This window comes from Planococcus citri, chromosome 4 (genome assembly GCF_950023065.1).
Source record: "Planococcus citri chromosome 4, ihPlaCitr1.1, whole genome shotgun sequence".
In the NCBI taxonomy this organism is placed as follows: domain Eukaryota; kingdom Metazoa; phylum Arthropoda; class Insecta; order Hemiptera; family Pseudococcidae; genus Planococcus; species Planococcus citri.
Window position 1 is genome coordinate 12,368,446 of NC_088680.1, and position 19,191 is coordinate 12,387,636.

The 19,191-nt window shown below is 35.6% G+C and overlaps 1 protein-coding gene across 7 annotated transcripts; it reads left to right on the forward strand.

Moving 5' to 3' along the window:
* The first annotated feature begins 158 nt into the window (after window positions 1-158).
* On the forward strand, window positions 159-18,086 carry mRpL4 (mitochondrial ribosomal protein L4). 7 transcript variants are annotated; one of them, XM_065364478.1, is made up of 19 exons: window positions 159-406; window positions 472-740; window positions 819-1,043; window positions 1,121-1,230; window positions 1,303-1,376; window positions 1,450-2,455; window positions 2,551-2,683; window positions 2,737-2,936; window positions 3,041-3,113; window positions 4,956-5,064; window positions 5,353-5,476; window positions 5,578-5,665; window positions 5,789-5,908; window positions 9,011-9,131; window positions 9,332-9,457; window positions 10,064-11,330; window positions 11,498-11,628; window positions 14,368-14,486; window positions 15,951-18,086. In XM_065364478.1, exons 1-6 carry the CDS (start codon window positions 325-327, stop codon window positions 1,593-1,595), a joined length of 906 nt encoding a protein of 301 aa, XP_065220550.1. In that variant the 5' UTR covers window positions 159-324; the 3' UTR covers window positions 1,596-2,455; window positions 2,551-2,683; window positions 2,737-2,936; window positions 3,041-3,113; window positions 4,956-5,064; window positions 5,353-5,476; window positions 5,578-5,665; window positions 5,789-5,908; window positions 9,011-9,131; window positions 9,332-9,457; window positions 10,064-11,330; window positions 11,498-11,628; window positions 14,368-14,486; window positions 15,951-18,086. The 7 variants fall into 7 exon arrangements, with proteins under 7 accessions (XP_065220550.1, XP_065220552.1, XP_065220549.1 ...); XM_065364480.1 differs by lacking the exon at window positions 5,578-5,665 and having other exon boundaries at window positions 15,951-16,186; window positions 16,686-18,086; XM_065364477.1 differs by lacking the exon at window positions 5,578-5,665 and having other exon boundaries at window positions 2,737-2,951.
* The last annotated feature ends 1,105 nt before the right edge of the window (window positions 18,087-19,191 follow it).

Here is a 19,191-nt window from a genome sequence, read left to right on the forward strand (position 1 = left end):
ACTGGAAAGGTCACCGGAATCTGGAGAGACCGCCGAAGAAAATCCAGAAATCACTGAAAAAATGAAAAATTCAAGTCGCCCATCGTCGTTTTGAACGAATGTCGCGGCGCTCTCTACACAACGCTGGCGAAAACGTGGAAAGTACAAAGCCAAAAAGAAAAACAAATCGAATTTTTTTCAATCCGGCGATAAAAATTTTGCAACTTTTCAATCGAAAAATCCGTCAAAATTTATTAAATTTCACGCTTAAAAACATGATAATATAGTAAATGAAGAGTTATATCGTTATATAATTGCTTCCTCGGTTTCTAATCGCTCTATAGAATGCTAACCTCTCGTCTACTTGGGTCTCGTTTCCCTTACAAACAGTTGACCAGGAACTTCAACTTCTTCCGATCAAAAAAAGGTAAAATATTAAACTATATCGAATCTTTCAGCGATAAATTTATTAATAAAACAATCCTTGCGTAGATTCAGAGCTCGACGAAGTCGTACCGATCACTGAAACCACACCTTTAGAATCATCGGCCGAGCAGCCTCGTAAGATAGAAATCCCCAAACGTCAGCTACCTTATCTAAATCCACACGTACCAATTTGTCAAGCATGGGTCGAGAATTTGGACACAAAAGGTAAAAATCTGTTGGGAATAATCGATCTGCATCCCCAAGTATTCGGTACTATGCCTCGAGTTGATCTCGTTCACGAAAATATCGTTTGGCAGCAGAAATACAAATACATCGTACGTAAATATGACTATAGTATCTCTACGAGTGTGTTTTTCAGTACACTTTTTTTAATATGACATTTATTTCTACAGAGTTGGAAGACGGCTCCGTCAAAACTTGAAATACGCCGAAGTCTTAAAAGACCTTGGCAAAGGAAAGGTACTGGTAGAGCTCGACATGCGAACAGAAAATCGCATGTATTCATGGGAGGTGCGGTTTGTCACGGTCCTAGAGGTCCTAAAACCGAGTTTTATATGTTACCCTTTACCAAACGAGTGCTAGGATTGTGTGCTACTCTTTCGATTAAACTAGCTCAAGTAAGGAATTTATTCGTGGAAGTGTTATGTTTATTTATTTCATTACGACGTTGATATATTTTCAATGTGTTTAACAGGATGACATACATTTCATCGATCAACTAGAAATCCCTACGGATGATCCTAATTATTTATTAGAATTGGCTGAAGAACGTAAATGGGGATCTTCGGTTTTGTTCGTAGACGAGTAAGTTATATGGTAAATTATTTCATACCGAACGAGTAACTGTATTGTAAGAGTTCGTTTTAATTATTTCAGATCTGATGTATTGACTCAGAATATGGCTTTAGCGTTGGATCAAATACCCCAATTCATGGCTATGCCTGCTTATGGTTTGTTTTGATAATCGTGTCCGAGTACAGTTAGTTTAGAACGAACTATTATTCATTTTAATCTACGTTTCAGGATTGAATTGCTACAGTATGCTGAAATTTGAAACTTTAGTTCTAACTCTGGATGCACTCGAACGAATCGAAGAGAGATTAATATGGCATTTGCATAATCCTCAATCCGTAGCGAGAAAGTTTGATAAATCAGAAATTAGATATTAGATTTAATTTGTTAAAATTATATTTTGTTTTCTTATTTGTATACGTTGTAATGAACATCATTCTGTCTTAATAATACTGATTTTATTTTACAAATCGTTGTTAATGGTTTCTGAAATTTAACAGAAACAGATATCTACACGTGTGTAAATTGATATTTGATGATACTGGAATTTTAGATGAAATGAGAGAATTTATTTGAACTAATATCTTCAAAATTCGTTTGAGTCGGTTCAAATCCAGAATTTTATCCTTTGAAAAAAATGAAAAATTTACTGTTTGCGAACCAATGAACGAAAAAAGCTGAAATTTGGTTTACACTCTATTTTTGACCTCTCCAGTCGATTTGTTATGGGTTTCAGTTATTTTGGAGCCTCTAACAGATTTCTGAATTTTCCAGTTTTTGAAAAGAGAAATCGAAAATAAGTTCAAACTGAAATTCAGTACCAATAATCTTGGATTTACTCTACTCGGGAGGTTCAAAATATCTAAATTTCAGCATTTTTCGATTAAACGTTCGCGAATGGCAAATTTTTCACTTTTTCTAAAATAACCAGAGGAGAAAATTTTGAATTTTGAATTTGGATCAGCACAAACTAATTTTGAAAATATATGCTCAAGTCAGTCAAAAGGTCTACAAGTATGGTAAATTCGAGTTTATAAGGGCTGCATTTCATTTTGATCCTATTTACGGAATTTTTTTGAGTGGTATGTATAGACCTGCGTAGGTATGTTTGATCATATTGTTTTATGATTTATAAATAATTATTTTTACGTATAATTTATAAGATATTTGAGCTGGGTGTACCGTTTACGAATTATACACCGGAAAGATCATGTTCCCTGGAAAAACTAATAATCAGGTTCGTTGTCGTAGCGATGTTTCTGTCTAAAGTTATTCAATTCTTCGAGAATCTGGTCACGATCTGTTAACTAATCTCGTTTTTGTAATGTTTAGATGTTGAAACTGTTTATGGATCTAAAAGGTAAATTTCCGAATAAAGTGATCTGTAAAAGCGCTCACAGAGATCAACATTTCGATGGGAAATTGTAATTATTTATACCACGAAGTAGATAAAGTTACTGAACGAGTAAGTTGTTCGGTTATCGCTTAGGATTTGTTTTCGAATGGATTTGCTTGCAGGAGAAAACGGTAGTTATGTCGACAATAAGTGTGACTCGCGATTTACAGAGTGAACTAGTTGGTAATCAGAGATTACCGGATGATCAGGCGAAAAAAGTTAATCAGCTGAAGGATCTATTGGAGAAGATAGTAACGCTAGATGCTACGAAACGTATCGCCATTAATCAAGCATTGATGCATCCATTTATCGTCGAGAAAATGTAATGTATTTTGATGTAAAATATTTTTTCTTTATTTCGGCATTGTGTAAATTATATTTTTCCTATTTATGTTCATGTTTTGTTTGTTTTTGTTTATTGTTAAGTTGTCGAAGGCGTCCAGAATATACTCGTATCAGAAGAACAAGAAGAAAGCGATTGCGATACAGTCATATATAGGTACGTTGTAAGTCTTGCTCTTGAGGTGTAAATGAGCTAAATGATAACGTACGATGCAAAGATTCATTATTGAATTAATATGTAGGCATAGGGGTTTCGATTATTCAACCACACAGATCGAACATAATGGATATCATTTCCAGTAATCGTGTATAGTTTAGTAATATTCGAGCTGAACGTACATGTGTGTTTGCTCTTTCCTTTATTTGCGGGTTTCATGGAACAGAGATTACCAATTTTCTAGCTCGAAAGATCAGTAATCTAATTGCTATCAGCTTACGATGATACGTTAACGGAGTAATCTGTTATGATATTCGTATCATTGATGAACGAATGCTTGTCTTATTCATATCTAGGAAATATGAAATCATTGGTCAGGTAAAATAGAATTGTTTATACTGTGAAAACAATATTTTACACACCTCAGTGAAGAATGAATTTTTGCTATTTCTTTCAAAGACTACATCAGCAATCGGTTTGTTCGTACGTTTGTTAACTGTTATCGATCATTCTTCAAAACGTATTGAACTTACTATAATGATCAATTTTATTATTGTATTATAATTATTATTCATCTTTCTCGTCGATTCTCGAAGAATTCAATGGCTGAAAAATGAAAACATTTTTCAAGTACAACTAGCGCTCCTAAGAAATTCTTAGAAAAAAGCTCGAAAACCTTGAATAAAATAACGAACAGCCAATCAGAAGCAAGGTTTTAGACTTTCGAACGTTGAACCGTAGAGGACGCAGGATTGTCACCTGTCACATGTGACCGGTTCATCGACTCATCGTTGTTTATGTGCGATGAGCCGAACCGATGTGCCGATGACCTGAGTTCATTCGTCATTCGTGATTCGTGATTCATTCCTTCCTATTCATTTGCTCATTTTCATGATGGTGGTTGAAAAGCTGAACTGTTTTCTTCTCTCGATCTCGTCACTCGTGCGTTGATGAGTTATTTTTTTCATAATTTCGGTATTTATTTTACGACATCATTGCATTTTGATCATCGACACTCTAATTGTAAGTATTTTATTTTACTTTATTATTAAATTGTTGCCAAATGCGAAGAATTTCCAATCAAATAACGTGAAATACTGTTCTGTGAATATTACACTCGAGTACGAGTAGACATTGTTCAATCGTTCACGTCGTAGATTGATTTGTGTTACGTACCTAGTATGTTATTTCTCGAGTGAATCTAATTATTATATTATTCGATTATTAATTAATTACTCGGCTAGTTGATCGTGAACGTTACAGTATAATGCAAAAGTAGGAATCAGGCTTCGTTATTTCTTGCTCAAGGGTTCAGATTTGAGTATGTAGGTAGAGGTAAGAAGGTACTGTGCATTTTTCTTATTTAATCGTCCTTCCAATTAATAATCTTTAATTTACTAATTAGTATCTTGTAAAGTACTGAAATATAAGTATCATGTTGCGAATTGAAACTTGAATTATGAAAAGAATGTATTATGTCTGTCTGTCTGTCTGTGTGTGTGTGTGTGTGTGTGTGAGAGAGAGAGAGAGAGAGAGAGAGAGAGCGCGTCATGTCTTTGTTTTCTTTTTTCGTTGCTGTCTGTACTGCTGCTTTTTCTACGTGATTTCGGTTAATTCGGTTGGAGTTTTTTAATTCTCATAATTAATTCGGTTACATTTTTAGAATGTTTACGAAGTACGAATTTTATATTAGCAATAACTTTTATTTAAGGACTACAAGTGACAGCTTTTTCATGCTACAAATTCTTATTCCGCCGGAAATGTTCGTTAGATATCTCAAACACACCCTGTCTCAAAAGTAGTGTTATTATTTACGATATTAATTCTGAATGTTTATTTCAGATTCAGACGCTCCCAGGATTACGGTGATTTCCCACTTTCGAATTCGATTGAAGATGAATACGAGTACCTATTTCCTCCTATGATCGTTGCAGTGCTGCTGAGTCAGTTGGTGAGTTTTATTTTCATTTTGTACTATTTTTGAAAATTGCCTATTTGATCTTTCAACGAAAGTTTCATCGAAGATGTGTTTTTAAATTGGATTCTCGAGCAAAAAGAAAACTGTGAGTAAGCTAAATTGTTATCCGGTGCCTGAATAAACTATTGGTCGATTTATCTATTACCTAAGTATGTATAGGTACCTGTTTAGTGTTTATTTCGTGCAGTTATTTTCCGATACTTACGCTTTATACAAACAAGTGTTATTATTTACGATATTAATTCTGAATGTTTTTTTCAGACACGCCTTCTATTCCGGTGATTTTCTACTTTCGATTGAAGATGATAATAATGGTTAACGATGAATTGAAAACGAATACGAGTGTTTCCTGCTGTAGGTAGTTGCAGTGCTGCTGAGTCAGATGGTGAGTTGTATTTTTATTTTGTGCCATTTAAATTATTTGATCTTGCGACGGAAGTTTCATCGAAGATGTGTTTTTGTTTTTATAATTCTGGAACAAAAAAGAAAAGTATAAATGGCTAGATTGTTATATTGTCCGGTGCCTGAATGAGCTATATTGGTCGATTTATGTATTACCTACACACCTACTTAGGTACCTGTTTACTTCGTGCAGTTATTTTCCGTTGATTTATTTATACCGAAAACATAATGCGCTTTATTCAAACAAGTGTTATTATTTACGATATTAATTCTGAATGTTGTTTTTCATTTTCAGGCACTGCCTGGATTCCGGTGATTTTCTACTTTCGATTGCAGATGACGATGATAGTTGAGCATGAATTGAAAACGAATACGAGTGTTTCCTGCTGTTGTTTCAGTGCTGCTGAGTCAGATGGTGAGTTTTTCGTTTATTTTGTATTATTTTTTGAAAATCATTCGATTTTTTAACGGAAGATTCATCGAAGATGTGTTTTTAAATCGGATATTTTTCGGTTTCGACTTGGTGTAATATTTTGTACGAAACATGGCCTTTTTTTCGAACAAAGGGTTAAGTATAAGTAAGCTAGGTTGTTATACGATGCCTGAATGAACAATTGATCGATTTACGTGTTACCTACCTGCTTACGAGTAATTCGTGGATTCATTTTCCGGTGATTTTTACCGAAAACATATAGTCCGGCATATGACAATAGGAGTAATTGCACACCCCCCCCCGCCGATCGTCCGGGACAACTTTTTTCTTCAAGGGGACATCCTAAGGAGCATTTTAAAGCAAACTTGCCAAAAAAAAGTTGGCCTTACTTACAAAATGGCGGCCATTTTGATTGACAGGTCAGCCGAAATCGCAGATTTTGCGTTTCAACATAGGACTTGCACAAACTTTTTTAAACTTTACAAAGGTAGATCGAAAGATCATGCAAAAATTATTCACCTGTCAAAATTTCAAGTGCTAAAGTGCATTTTTCGATTTTTTGTAAATTTTTAAAAATCGAATTGCCAAAAATGGCGGAAAAAATCAAAATTTTACCAAATTGACCAAGATAGCTGAAATTTGGGACATACCCTATTTTCGACATGCCAAATCGATTGGAAACAGTTTCAACCCGTTTTGAGCAGTTCTGGAGCCTCCAGCAGATTTTTGAAACTCGAAATTCCCACAAAATTCTATCAAATTGGAGTTGTAAAGCTAAAATTTATTCTAAAAACTAATTTCAATACGTTACGAAGCACTGCAGGTGAATTTCAAGTCGTTTTGGATCCTCCATCAACTTTTTGAAAATTCCCGAAGCCTCCAGCAGATTTTCGAAACTTTAAATTTTCACAAAATTTCATCAAATGGAGATGGAAAGCTGAAATTTATTCTACACTACAATTTTAACACCCTTGAAGACGACTTCAGGTGGGTTCAAGTAATTTTAGGGCCTCCAGCGACTTTTTGTGAAAATTACTGGAGCCTTCAACAGATTGTTTAAATTTTCACAAAATTTCATCAAATGGAGATGGAAAGCTGAAATTTACTCTACACTCCAATTTTAACACCCTCTGAAGACGACTTCAGGAGGGTTCCAGTCATTTTAGGACCTCCAGTGACTTTTTTGAAAATTACTGGAGCCTCCAATAGATTTTTGAAACTTCAAACTTCCCCAACATTAATTTATCAAATAGAGTTGGCAAGCTGAAATTCACTTCGCAGACTACATGGTGGTTTCAAATGATTTTGAAGCTTCCAACTACTTTTAGGAAATTTCAATTTTACTAAAAAACGTCATACAACCTTTCAAAAAGTTGCTGGAGGCTCCAAAACGACTTGAAATTCACCAGCAGTCAACTTCGTGGCGTATTGAAATTAGTTTTCAGAATAAATTTCGACTCTCCATCCTAATTTGATGAAATTTTGAGGAAATTTCAAGTTTAAAAAATCTACTGGAGGCTCCAGTAATTTTCAAAAAGTCGCTGGAGGATCCAAAACGACTTGAAATTCATCTGCAGTACTTCGTAGCGTATTGAAATTCGTTTTTAGAATAAATTTTAGCTTTACAACTCCAATTTGATGGAATTTTGTGGGAATTTCGAATTTCAAAAATCTGCTGGAGGCTCCAGAACTGCTCAAAACGGGCTGAAACTGTTTCCAATCGATTTGGCATGTCGAAAATAGGGTATGTCCCAAATTTCAGCTTTCTTGGTCAATTTGGTAAAATTTTAATTTTTTCCCCCATTTTTGTCCTAAACAGGGATGCTACGCGGTTACTTTTTAAGTAACCAAGTTACTAAAGTTACTAATAGTAACTTTTGGTTACTTTTTAAAAATTTTGGTTACTAAAAGTTACTTTTTCCGTGTTTTTTCACAAATATCCTTTTTTTTCTTCAAAATTTTACCCAGAACTCTTTTTTTTTTCATAAAAAATGATGTTGTTTTACCTCTCAGGAATTGTGAATTTTCGAAAGCTTTTGCCCTCGCTTCGCTCGGGCTTTTCTTCATATTTCTATAAATATACACATAATAATTTCCTGAAAAATTGAAAATTTTGAAGCCAAGAAAATCAACTTTTTACTTACATCATCAGGAATGACGTTGTTTTACGTCTCATATCATCAATTTTCGCAGCTTTCGCCCTCGCTTCGCTCGGGCTTTTACTCATATTTTGCAAATAACAAATGGGTACCTAGATATATGTAATTTTCTGAAAACTTTTAAAATTTGAAGCTTTTGAAGCCACGAAAATCAACTTCTTGCTTAAAAAATGCGGTTGTTTTATGTTTCGAATCATAAATTTTTCGCAGCTTTCGCCCTCGCTTCGCTCGGGCAGATATGAATTCTACTGCTGCAATTTTCAAACATTTCCTAAAATGGAAAAATCAACTCGACAAATTCCAAAAACATAATCTCATCAATATCTGACCAATTATTTGAAAAAATCTTGTTGTTGGGTGGGGGGGTGTGGTGGTAGAGTAAAAGTTGGGAAAATCTAGCGTGAAAAGTTGGGAGAATTTCAGTCCCCCCCCCCCCCCCCTCCAACACATCGCTTCATCACACCTCTGAAAATAAAATGTAGTAGTTTTGTATGGATCAGAGTTTTTCGGTCACCTCACCTATATTTTTTGCATTGAAAATTTTTTTGGTCACTTTTTTGGTTACTTTTTGGTTACTTTTTGGTTACTTTTTCCAGCTTTTTTGGTTACTAAAGTTACTTTTTTTGAGAAAAATTTGAGTAGCATCCCTGCCTAAATTCGATTTTCAAAAATTCACCAAAAATCGAAAAATGCACTTTAGCACTTGAAATTTTGACAGGTGATTAATTTTTGCATGATCTTTTGATCTACCTTTGTAAAGTTTGAAAAAGTTCGTGCAAGTCCTATGTTGAAACGCAAAATCTGCGATTTCGGCTGACCTGTCAATCAAAATGGCACTCCTATTGTCATATGCCGGACTAATACGCTTTATGTGATTTGTGACCGTAGTTTTATTCGTGATACTGATTTTGTGTGTTATTTTCAGATTCAGGTGTCATTTTTTTGTTGAGTTTCGAAGAAACACGTTGAAGATCCGGTTGAAGGTGATGATCTGATGGATATTCTTGATTACGTATCGTAGCTGTGCTGTATAATTAGACAGAATGGTGCGTTTTGTTTTATTTCGATGCTTGTTTACTTAATTCAATTGATACGTACCTACCTATGTGAACTGATTCTGTTTATGGAAATGTTCAAGTTTTAGTAATTTGATATTGGTCAAGTTTTAATTTTTTTTCGAGGAAATTCAAAAATTTTGGTATCTAATGTTGTGATCCTGATCACTAATTTTGTGCTTTATTTACAGATGCTGATTTTTTTTTTTCTGTCAATTTACGAAGAAACATGATAACGATCCCGTGTCTGGTTGAAGATATATGTACTTTAACGAACGATCTTGACTAACGTTGCTGAGCTGCATCTAGATCGAATGGTGGGTTTTGTTTTATATTATATGCTGGTTGTTTATTTTATTTAGATAGATATTTTCGTAAATTGGTTCTCTCAACGGACGTAAGAGTCTTTGTCATTCGATGTTGTTGAAATTCCAATTTTTATGGAGGAAATGTTGGATTTCATGTACCTCTATCAAGCTGCTGTTTTGAGGAGTGCGCCGTAGACTTTTAGCTTTACTGAATTTTTTATTCGTGCGGTTTTAATTAATTCATTTGAAACAATATTTAAAAAAATATGTTCGCTGATGAAAAAAATCAGTGTTGTGAAAATTTTATTTTTTGTGTTTTCATCTTTTTCGGTCAAATTTCCGAGCTTTTTTCAACTTTTTGTCCTTTTCAATTGTTTTTAATCAACTTTCTCAAGTTTTAACGATGTTGTACGCAATTTATAATTATGTCAGTTTAGTGTATTTCGTGGCACTTTTTTTCAAGTTTAAGGATGAGGACTGATTGGAGAAGCTATACGACAGAACACGGGGAAATGTTTATTTTGGGGAAATTTTTACTTGGTATTAGTGTACATATAAGTTAAGTTAGTTATATTCATGATTTTTTATAATAATCTTTCTCATCTTCTGTTGCAGCGTACGCGAGATATTTCCCCTCCCTCTGAAGATGAATTTGACGCGATTTTTGGAATTTCTGCTAGGATTGGATTGGATCGGGTATTGTCTTGGCAGTTATAGGCGAATTAGCGGTGCGTCATTGTCCGTCGGTGATGGCCACTAATTGAAGTGCCTCCGCATGATTGTGGATGACGGATATGAGCCGGATGATTGGTCAACGTGGCGACTTACTCAGATGGACTTCCTGACACGAATTGTGCTTCCGTGCTGGTGGATGCTGATTTCGTTGCGTATCCGAGCCGTGGCGAGATCACTAAAGGTATTCCACCTGGCCATTCTCCTATCCGGTCAGCTTGGGTACGGTCGGAGAGAAAGTCTGCTATATAGTCTGTGTTAGTTGGGGTTGAAATTTAAGCGTGTTTTTTCTGTTGAAAATTTCTAAATTTTGTCTTGCTTTTTTATTTTTTATTTATTATTTTTTTTTTCAATTCAATCATTATTTTTGGCTTCATATTTCCTTACATTATTCTCCCGTCTCTATAAAAGGTGTAAACAATTTTAAGGGTTGGTTTCAATATAAGGCAAGTATGGCGTGCTATGAGTTTTCTATGTAAATTTCATTTTTTCCATTTTTTTATTTTTTATTTTTCATTAAAGTTGTCCCTGTGCATAACTTATGTCCAACTTTACCAGATCGTCTCGGTGGCCCAAGGGAATTGTCGCCGGCGGGCCTGTGGAGTACTGGTAATGCAAAATTACATTTTTTTTCTGCACATTCTCTTGATTTTCGCGAAAAGATCGCAACTTTCGGGTGGAGGAGTTGCGCAACCGGCTCATGTCTTGGACGTTACGGCGTAGCCTCCGCGTGTCCCATGAGATCCCACTCCCTCAGCAGCAACAGTCTGGATAAGCCAACTTTACCGCTTCGCAATGCCATTAATCGGGTTGGCGGTACTGCAAAAAGCTGCACTCTAAGTTTTTGGACCGCGCGTAAAGATCGCTACGCTCGAGGGAAGACGTAGCGCAGGTTCTCCTGGACGTACCCGGTATCGATACTGGCGCGGGTTCCTTGAGAAATCCTCTTCCCTCAACCCATTCTCAGTCCTTTGGGTGGGGTATTCTTGTTCATGATGATGCGTGAAGGGGTAAAGTAGGCGGACTACTTTGCCAAGATGGAGAGAATGTGGTCTTCTAATTGAATGCAACGAAAAAATGAACGTACGTGAATGATGCTCGTCGAAGGATTTCACAAAGTAATTGTCGAAGATGGAAGCAGTTTTCTCTGGTGAGTTACATATTTCAATAAGTTATTCAATATTGATAGTAACTTGAAGACGAGGTGTTTTTCATCTCTGCTGTTCTGTACTCGTATACCTATTTTTGTATGTTTCCATCTGTGATCTTTCATTTTATTCGAAGATGAAAAACTTATCTGGTGTTTGTGTTTTACAGAACATGTGACAAGAAAGAAATGCTGGCAATAATCGCAAAGGAAATGAAAAAATGAATAGATTTGTAAAAAATGCTCGTCAAAGGATTTTACAACGTAGTTGTCGAAGATGGAATCAGTTTCCCAATTGCTGGTGAGTTATTTCATTATTCAATTGATATTGATTGAAACTTGAAGTTTTTTCCGAATTTATACGTACTTTTAATTTTCGTAAGTTCTCTGTTCTGAATTTTCGATTTTCATAATTTCCATGATTTTATGTTGAATTTTATCGAGTAATTTTTTGGCTTTTTGCTCTTGATTTCGGCGAAACTTATTTCTTGAATTTTCGTGATTTTTATCAAATTTTCTCTTAAAATCTTGCCCCCAGATTTTGGTAATTTTTTCAGTTTGAATTTCTATGTGAATCACCTTCTTACTCATTTTTTTTTTGGTCTTCAAGAATCGATGGTTTTATTCCGAATTAATTTTTTCGTGAATTCTCACAGATTCTATTTCCCAATTTTTCGATAGTTTTATCGTGAATTTTTTTCAATTTTTACTAGGCTTTTTCTTAAATTTTTGTGCGTTTTAAGCTCTTTAATTTTTTCGTAGGAGGTTTTCTAATTATTATAATCAAATTTTTATTCTGAAATCTTCGTAATTTTTTTCAACTTTTTGAATTTTAGCTGAATTTCTCTTATTTTTGGAGGCTTTTTTTCATTTTAAATTTCGTTTTTCTAGTTTTATTCTCGAGCACCCAATTTTTATCGTTTCCATGATTTTGTGTTAAATTTTATTGAGTTGTTTTTTCTGCCTCTATTTTTGCTCTTGATTTCGGCGAAATCTATTTCTTGAATTTTCGTGGTTTTCATGAAATTTTCTCCCAATTTTAATTTTTTGTGCTGAAAAATTCCCCTTTTTACAGAATCTTTCTGATTTATTTTTTTTGCACTTGCTTTCTTATTTTTATTGTTATGGTTGCTTTTGTGCCTAAATTTTTGTGAAGTTTTATTCACAATTTTATTTTATCGTGAATTTTCGTTAGTTTTTGTCTAATTTAAACATTTTTTTTTTCAATTTTTGTGCTTTTTACTTGGATTAATTTTTGCCAGTTTTTGATGTCTTTTGGATTACAAGCGCTCCCCCTCCATGCATATTACGTACCTTTGATTTGAATAAGTTTTCCTTTCCAAAATGATTCTTCTGATGTAATTTTTTGCCATCATAATAAGATGATCAATTTAGATGGTCAAAATTTCGCGAGAACGTTTTTGGAAAAAAATACTTACCAAGCCCAAATTTGGATCATGATTTTTGAGATTTTTGAAAAAGTTTCCTGTAACCTATACGCATAAATGGGTTAAAATTTCGAGTGTAATTCGAATATTTTATAGAAAACACTTTTTGAGAATTTTTGAAGAATATGTTGCTCCTTGAATTGAGTCACAGTTTTGAGATTATCGAAAAAATGTCATTGTCATATGACCTATGTATTGTGCGGACACATTCTCGTTTGGCAATCGAATCATAGATGGCTGAATAGTGAAGATTTGGGGACGATGTCATATGAGTTGCCTACTCCAGGTGCTAGTAGGCGGACCGCTCGAGTTACAGTAGCCGTCCAATTAATGGGTTAAAATTTATCGAAAAATTCGATATCGCAACGAAAGTAACCTTTTTGAACATTTTTGAAGAATTGCGAGCTCAAGATTGGGCATGATTTTGTTTTACTCGTATTTATTTTTCTGAAGGAAGTGTCATGTGACCTCTATCTGTAAATGGGTTAATTTGGCGCGAGAAATAATTCAAATATTTCGACCGAAATGTTTCTCGATTATTTTTGACGAATTTTTGTCTGATTTTGAGGATTTTTGAATGGGTTTTCACCATTTTTTGGTGAATTTTAAAAATATTTCGTGAGGAGTTCAATATTGCTTCGACTCGAAGACTTTTGAGCATTTTTTGCAGAATTCTAGGAGACAAGATTAGGTGTGATTTTTGGAGTTTTTTGAAGAAGTGTCATCATGCGACCCGTGTCCCAAAAAGGGGACAAAAATTTTGAAAAATCGTGAAAAGTCGAGTGATTTATTTAACGGTATGTTTTCAAAGTCGCTGAGTACGAATATGAACTTATTTTTTGGGTGCAACTCCTCTAAAAAGCCCATCTGTGGCCCAAAAAGGGGACGGGGGTCAAAATTTTGAAAAGTCGAGTGATATATCGAATGGTATGTTTTCGTGGTCGCTAAGTACGAATATGAACTTAGTTTCTGGGTGCAACCCCTCAATGCCCCTCTGTGACCCAAAAAGAGGGTCAAAATGTTGAAAAATCGTGAAAAAGTCGTGTGATATATCGAGGATTCGAGGTGGTATGTTTTTGGGCTCGCTGAATACGAATGTAAACTTATTTTCCGAGTCCAACCCCTCAAAGCCCCTCTGTCCCAGAAAGAGGGGAGGGGTCAAAATTTTGAAAAGTTGTGAAAAGTCGTGTGATATATCGAATGGTATGTTTTCGTGGTCGCTGAGTACGAATATGAACTTTTTTTTGCTTACGATTCCTCAACCCCCCCTCCCTCCCTTTACGTCTCTCTAAATAGGATAAAATTTTGAAAAGTCGCCAAAAATCGTGTAATGTATCGAATAGTATGTTTTCAAGATCGCTGAATACAAGATTATGGGCTCGTTTTCATTATACTAATGCATCATTTTATTGTTGTATTAGCTAGCAATGGCAAAGCTTTGTACCTAGACCTACCTATCTATACTTAAAAACGTTGAATATATTTTTAAACTCTGATTTTTTTTTTTTTACATGAAATATTGTTGCATTAAGTAATGGTTTTAGTCATTCTTATTTTTCTAATCAACTCGTGTTGATTTTTTTTTGGTTTAGGAAGCGAAGACAGAACCTGATTTAAGAATGCATGGAATTCAGATGCAGATCCTATCTATACGCGTGATATCATCAGCTCCAGAATATACATATCCAGCTTCGAACGTGTAACACCATGTGTACGTAATTTTTGTTAACTCGATATCTCTCACCTGCTCCCTCCCCCGCCTGTGCAGATTCAATTTTACGCGATCATGCTTTTGATGGAATATAACTAGCTGGGCGATTTCATTCAGCAGAACCAGAACTTTATTGAGCTTCGAGAAGCACTTTTTTGTTTATACATGTACAATGTTTGTAAAATGGAACTTGTCGCTCCCCCTCTACCTTCATCGCAGCACTTGTCAAGCTGGCCTATGAACTTGACATACCATTGACGTACATATGTACATACAGCGCAGAATAATAATTATTTGAGCAGTCTCAGACGCATATTTTTATCACTGGCGAATTTTTTGAATGGTCATATATGCTCGGTTGCTCTCACTGGCCCTACTTTTGAACGCAGCACTTGAGCGTGATAATTTTAGCTGCCACAATATTTTTCCGCGGGATGAAGGAACAGTATTTTATGCATGCGAATTTGTAAAAAAAAATGTGAATAGCCCTTACCTGATATTTGGCGACTGAAATGATTCTATTGGAAAAGCTCTAGATTATTCCCTAAAGATGGAGTAGTTCTTTTAGGTTCAACCCCTTAATCGGCTCAATGTCCCTCTGTGCCCTAAGAATAGGAAGACCGGGGGGGGGGGGGTAAAATTTCGAAAAATCGAGTGATATATCGATTGGTATGTTTTTGAGGTTGCTGAGTACGAATATGAACTTATTTTTTGGGACCCTAACCCATCAATGTACCTCTTTGTCCATAAAATGGGTCCAAAATTTTGAAAAATCATGAAAAATCGTGTGATATATCGAATAGTATGTTTTCAGACTCGCTGAATACGAATATGAACTTATTTTTTGGGTTCAACCCCTCAATCGGCTCAATGTCCCTCTGTGCCCTAAGAATGGGAGGGGGGGGTAAAAATTTCGAAAAATCGAGTGATATATCGAATGGTATGTTTTCGAGGTCGCTGAGTACAAATATGAACTTATTTTTTGGGACCAACCTTTCAATGTACCTCAGTGTCCCAAAAAGGGGGCCAAAATGTGAAAAATAGTGAAAAATTGTGTGATATATCGAATGGTATGTTTTCGAGGACACTGAATCAGAATATAAACTTTTTTTCTGCTTACGATTCCTCAAAATTCCCTTACGCCCCCCCCCCCCTAAATAGGATAAAATTTTGAAAAGTTGCAAAAATCCTGTAATCTTATCAAATAGTATGTTTTCAAGATCGCTGAATACAAGACTATAGACTCGAATTTCATTCTTTACGCGTCCCACTAATGCATCATTTTATTGCTGTATTAGCTGTCAAAGCAATGTACCTAACTACCTATTTAGATAAATAATAAGTTGAACGCTTTTAAACACTAGTTTTTTTTGTTTTTTTTTTGCATAAAATATTGTTACGTTAAGTAATGGTTTTAGTTATTCAAAATTCTAATCAACTTGTGTTGATTTTTTTTTGTTTTAGGAGGCGAAGACAGATCCTGATCTAAAAATGGAATTCAGATGTAGAGCCTTTCTACGTGTGGTATCATCAGTTCCAGAATATTCTCCAGCTTCGAACGTGCGATACCTAACTGATATCTCTCGCCTCTCTCTCGCATGTCCAGTTTCAATTTTACGCGATCAGCTTTTGACGGAATAACCAGCGCAGCGTGGCGATTTTATTCAGCGGAACCGAAATTTTACCGAGCTTCGAGAAGTGTACGTACAATGTTTGTAAATTGAACTTGTCGCCCCCTCCCTTAATCGCAGCATTTGGCTCGTTGGCCTATGAGCTTTATACGATATAGACGCGATACAGCGCGGAATAATTATTTTAGAAGTACCTACCTCCAGACTACCAGCTCGCTGAACGATATTTTTACGTGCGAATTTTTTGATTGGTCATCGTTGCTCTCATTGACCTATAAGTACTTTTGAACGCAGCGCTCGAGCGTGATAATTTTAGCTGCCACGATTATTCTAGCTCATTGAAGAACTGTATTTTACGCATGCGAATATTTGTAAATGTGATTATGCCCTCACCTGGCTATTTGGATTGAAATGAATTTATTGGAAAAGCTCTAGATTATTCCCTATGAAGATGGAGTAGTAGTCGCATATTATTGAGAACTTGCTTGAAAGTTCCCTGCAATGTTTATGTAGCACTTATACCTACTTGTACCGCTACACTTATCGATTTTATGAATTATTCGCGCAGATATTTTGACGTTTTATTCACGATGAGATCCTTTTTTTCCAATTGGTGGATGAATATCGTCGACGTATTGGATTTTGAAGCTGGACGTATATGATACACGAGTATTCTTACGCTTAATTTTATCACTTGTACGGCGCAATACTGACTCACAACAACAACGCTTGCGGTACTTCTACTTACCAGAAGTTTTTTTTTTTTTTAAATTGGATAGGTACAAGAATATTTCGGATTAAAATTGGATGGGGCGATGGTATTTGGCTATTTTCAAAATTTTGTTGTAAGTGACGCGCCGATGTTGGTATCTGGTCAACCTGGAGACCTCACAACATCGGAAGAGACCCGGAGGGTTTTGCGATGCCTACTGCGATCGTCCCCGGCATCCGGGATTCCATGGCGGCATGGTAGGGTCGCATTAAACGAAGGGTAATGAGGGATGGTAGATTTTACACGTTTAACTAGATATCTAACATTGTTCGAATCGCAGGTCGAAAGGTCTTTTGATCGTCGGAGGCGTTCTTTGTGGTACCTCGTGTGCTACTTTTTCCTTCAAAAACACGCTGTGACGTGTGATTTTTGCTGCGAACGAGTCGTATACGAGTTCTCCAAGGCGTCGTCGGGCGATTTGTGGTGCGTGAAAGTGCGTGTGTTGAAGCTGCAGGCGAGTGTAGGGAATTGAGATACTGTTCCGGAGAGTTGGGCCCGACAAAGGGTTCGATTGTCTGGACTGTTGAGAGTGCGAGAAGAGCGGATGTCGATCTGGATTTTTATGCTTTGTTAGAATCTAGTCAAGGGTGTAAGGTCTTTCCGTCATCGTATTGGGTAGAGAAATAATCGAAAATTGAACTATTAAAATGATTAGCATCGAAATTTCTAGGAATGTGTTTTAGTCATCATTGGTCGGATGGGAGATGACTGGGGTTCGATTTTTTGGTACTGTGTGAAGAGTCAGGTACAGGTGAGTCGTTACTATGTTATGTATTATAAGTTAGTTTACACGAGTCGATTCAGGTGAGTCGTTATTTAATTACTTATTAATTAAGATCAGCTTTTTTTGCGTCAAATTTGAGATATGAGACAAGTGACGAGAGCAAAATTGTCGATCATTCACGCTGGTTTACGATGAAATTTGTCAAGAAATTGAGATTAGGACCCCCCCTCCCGTCCCTCTAATTTTTATGTATATTATCATGTTTATGTTGTATAATTTCTGTTTGTGTATTTTTTATTTTTTTTGAAAATTTGTATCATGTTATTATTATTCGTGTAATTTTGTAATGACCAATCATGGTTTTTCACTGTCGAGCGGCCGGCAGTGTTTTTTACTCCAGATTGGTCAACGTGTTGTAGAATTAAGTTTGTATTTATTTCATTGCCGTTAAAAAATTGAAACGAGTTTCGTTTTGTGTTGTTTTATTTTATTTCATTTTGTGTTTCGAAACTTGACGAATTCGTAGAATAGACGAACAATGTCTATTTTTCATTGAACCTCCCCCCCCCCAGAAGCCCATTTTGGGGGGTTTGTCAAAATAATATCAAATTTGTACCTACTCAGGCGACTCTAAAACATTATTTTGATGTGCAGAATGATATTTGGGCTTATTTTTGATTTTTGAACCTCCCCCTCAGAAGCCCATTTTTGGGGTTTTTGCCAAAATAATATGAAATTTGTTCTCGGCAGCTCAAAAACATTAATTTCGATGCGTCACATAATTATTCGGGCCCTTTTTTTAGTTCTGAACCTCCCCTTCAGGAGCCCGTTCTGGGGATTCTGTCAAAATGATTGAAAATTCGTGTTCAGGAGCATCAAAAACATATGTTTTGATATGTCACGCGATATTCGGGCAATTTTGGAATTTTAAATCTCTTCTCTAGTAGATTCTTTTAGGGTTTACTCCGAAATGATATCAAAATTCGTACTTAGGAGCCTCAAAAACATGCATTTTAATATGCCACTCGAAATTTAGGTTCATTTTTAAGTTTTGGACCTCCTTATCAAAAGTCCATTTTGGGGCCAACGCCAAAATGATATCAAATTCTTACTCGGGAGCTTCAAAACCATGCATTTTGATGTGTCACTTGAAATTTGGGGTAATTTTTTAGTTTTTGAACCTCCCTTTGAAAGCTCAATTTGGGATTTTCGCCAAAATTGCATCTAATTTGTGTTCAGGAGCGTCAAAAACATCTCGTATTTCGATATGTCGCGTGATAAGTGTATTCAGGCCAATTTTGGAATTTTGAACCTCCTTCGATAGCTCACACAACGTTCAAGCTCATTTTCTATATTTGGACCCTCCCTCTTGAAAACAGTTTTTGATTTTGGCGCCGAAATAACATCAAATTCGCACCGAGAAAGCCCAAAAACTTATAATTTGATACTCCTACACAACATTAAAGTATTTGGACCCTTCTTTATTGAGCTCTTTTTGATTTCAGCCCCGAAATGATACGAAATTCGTACTTAGGTGATTCAAAAAAATGTATTTCGAAACCCCACACCATATTTAAG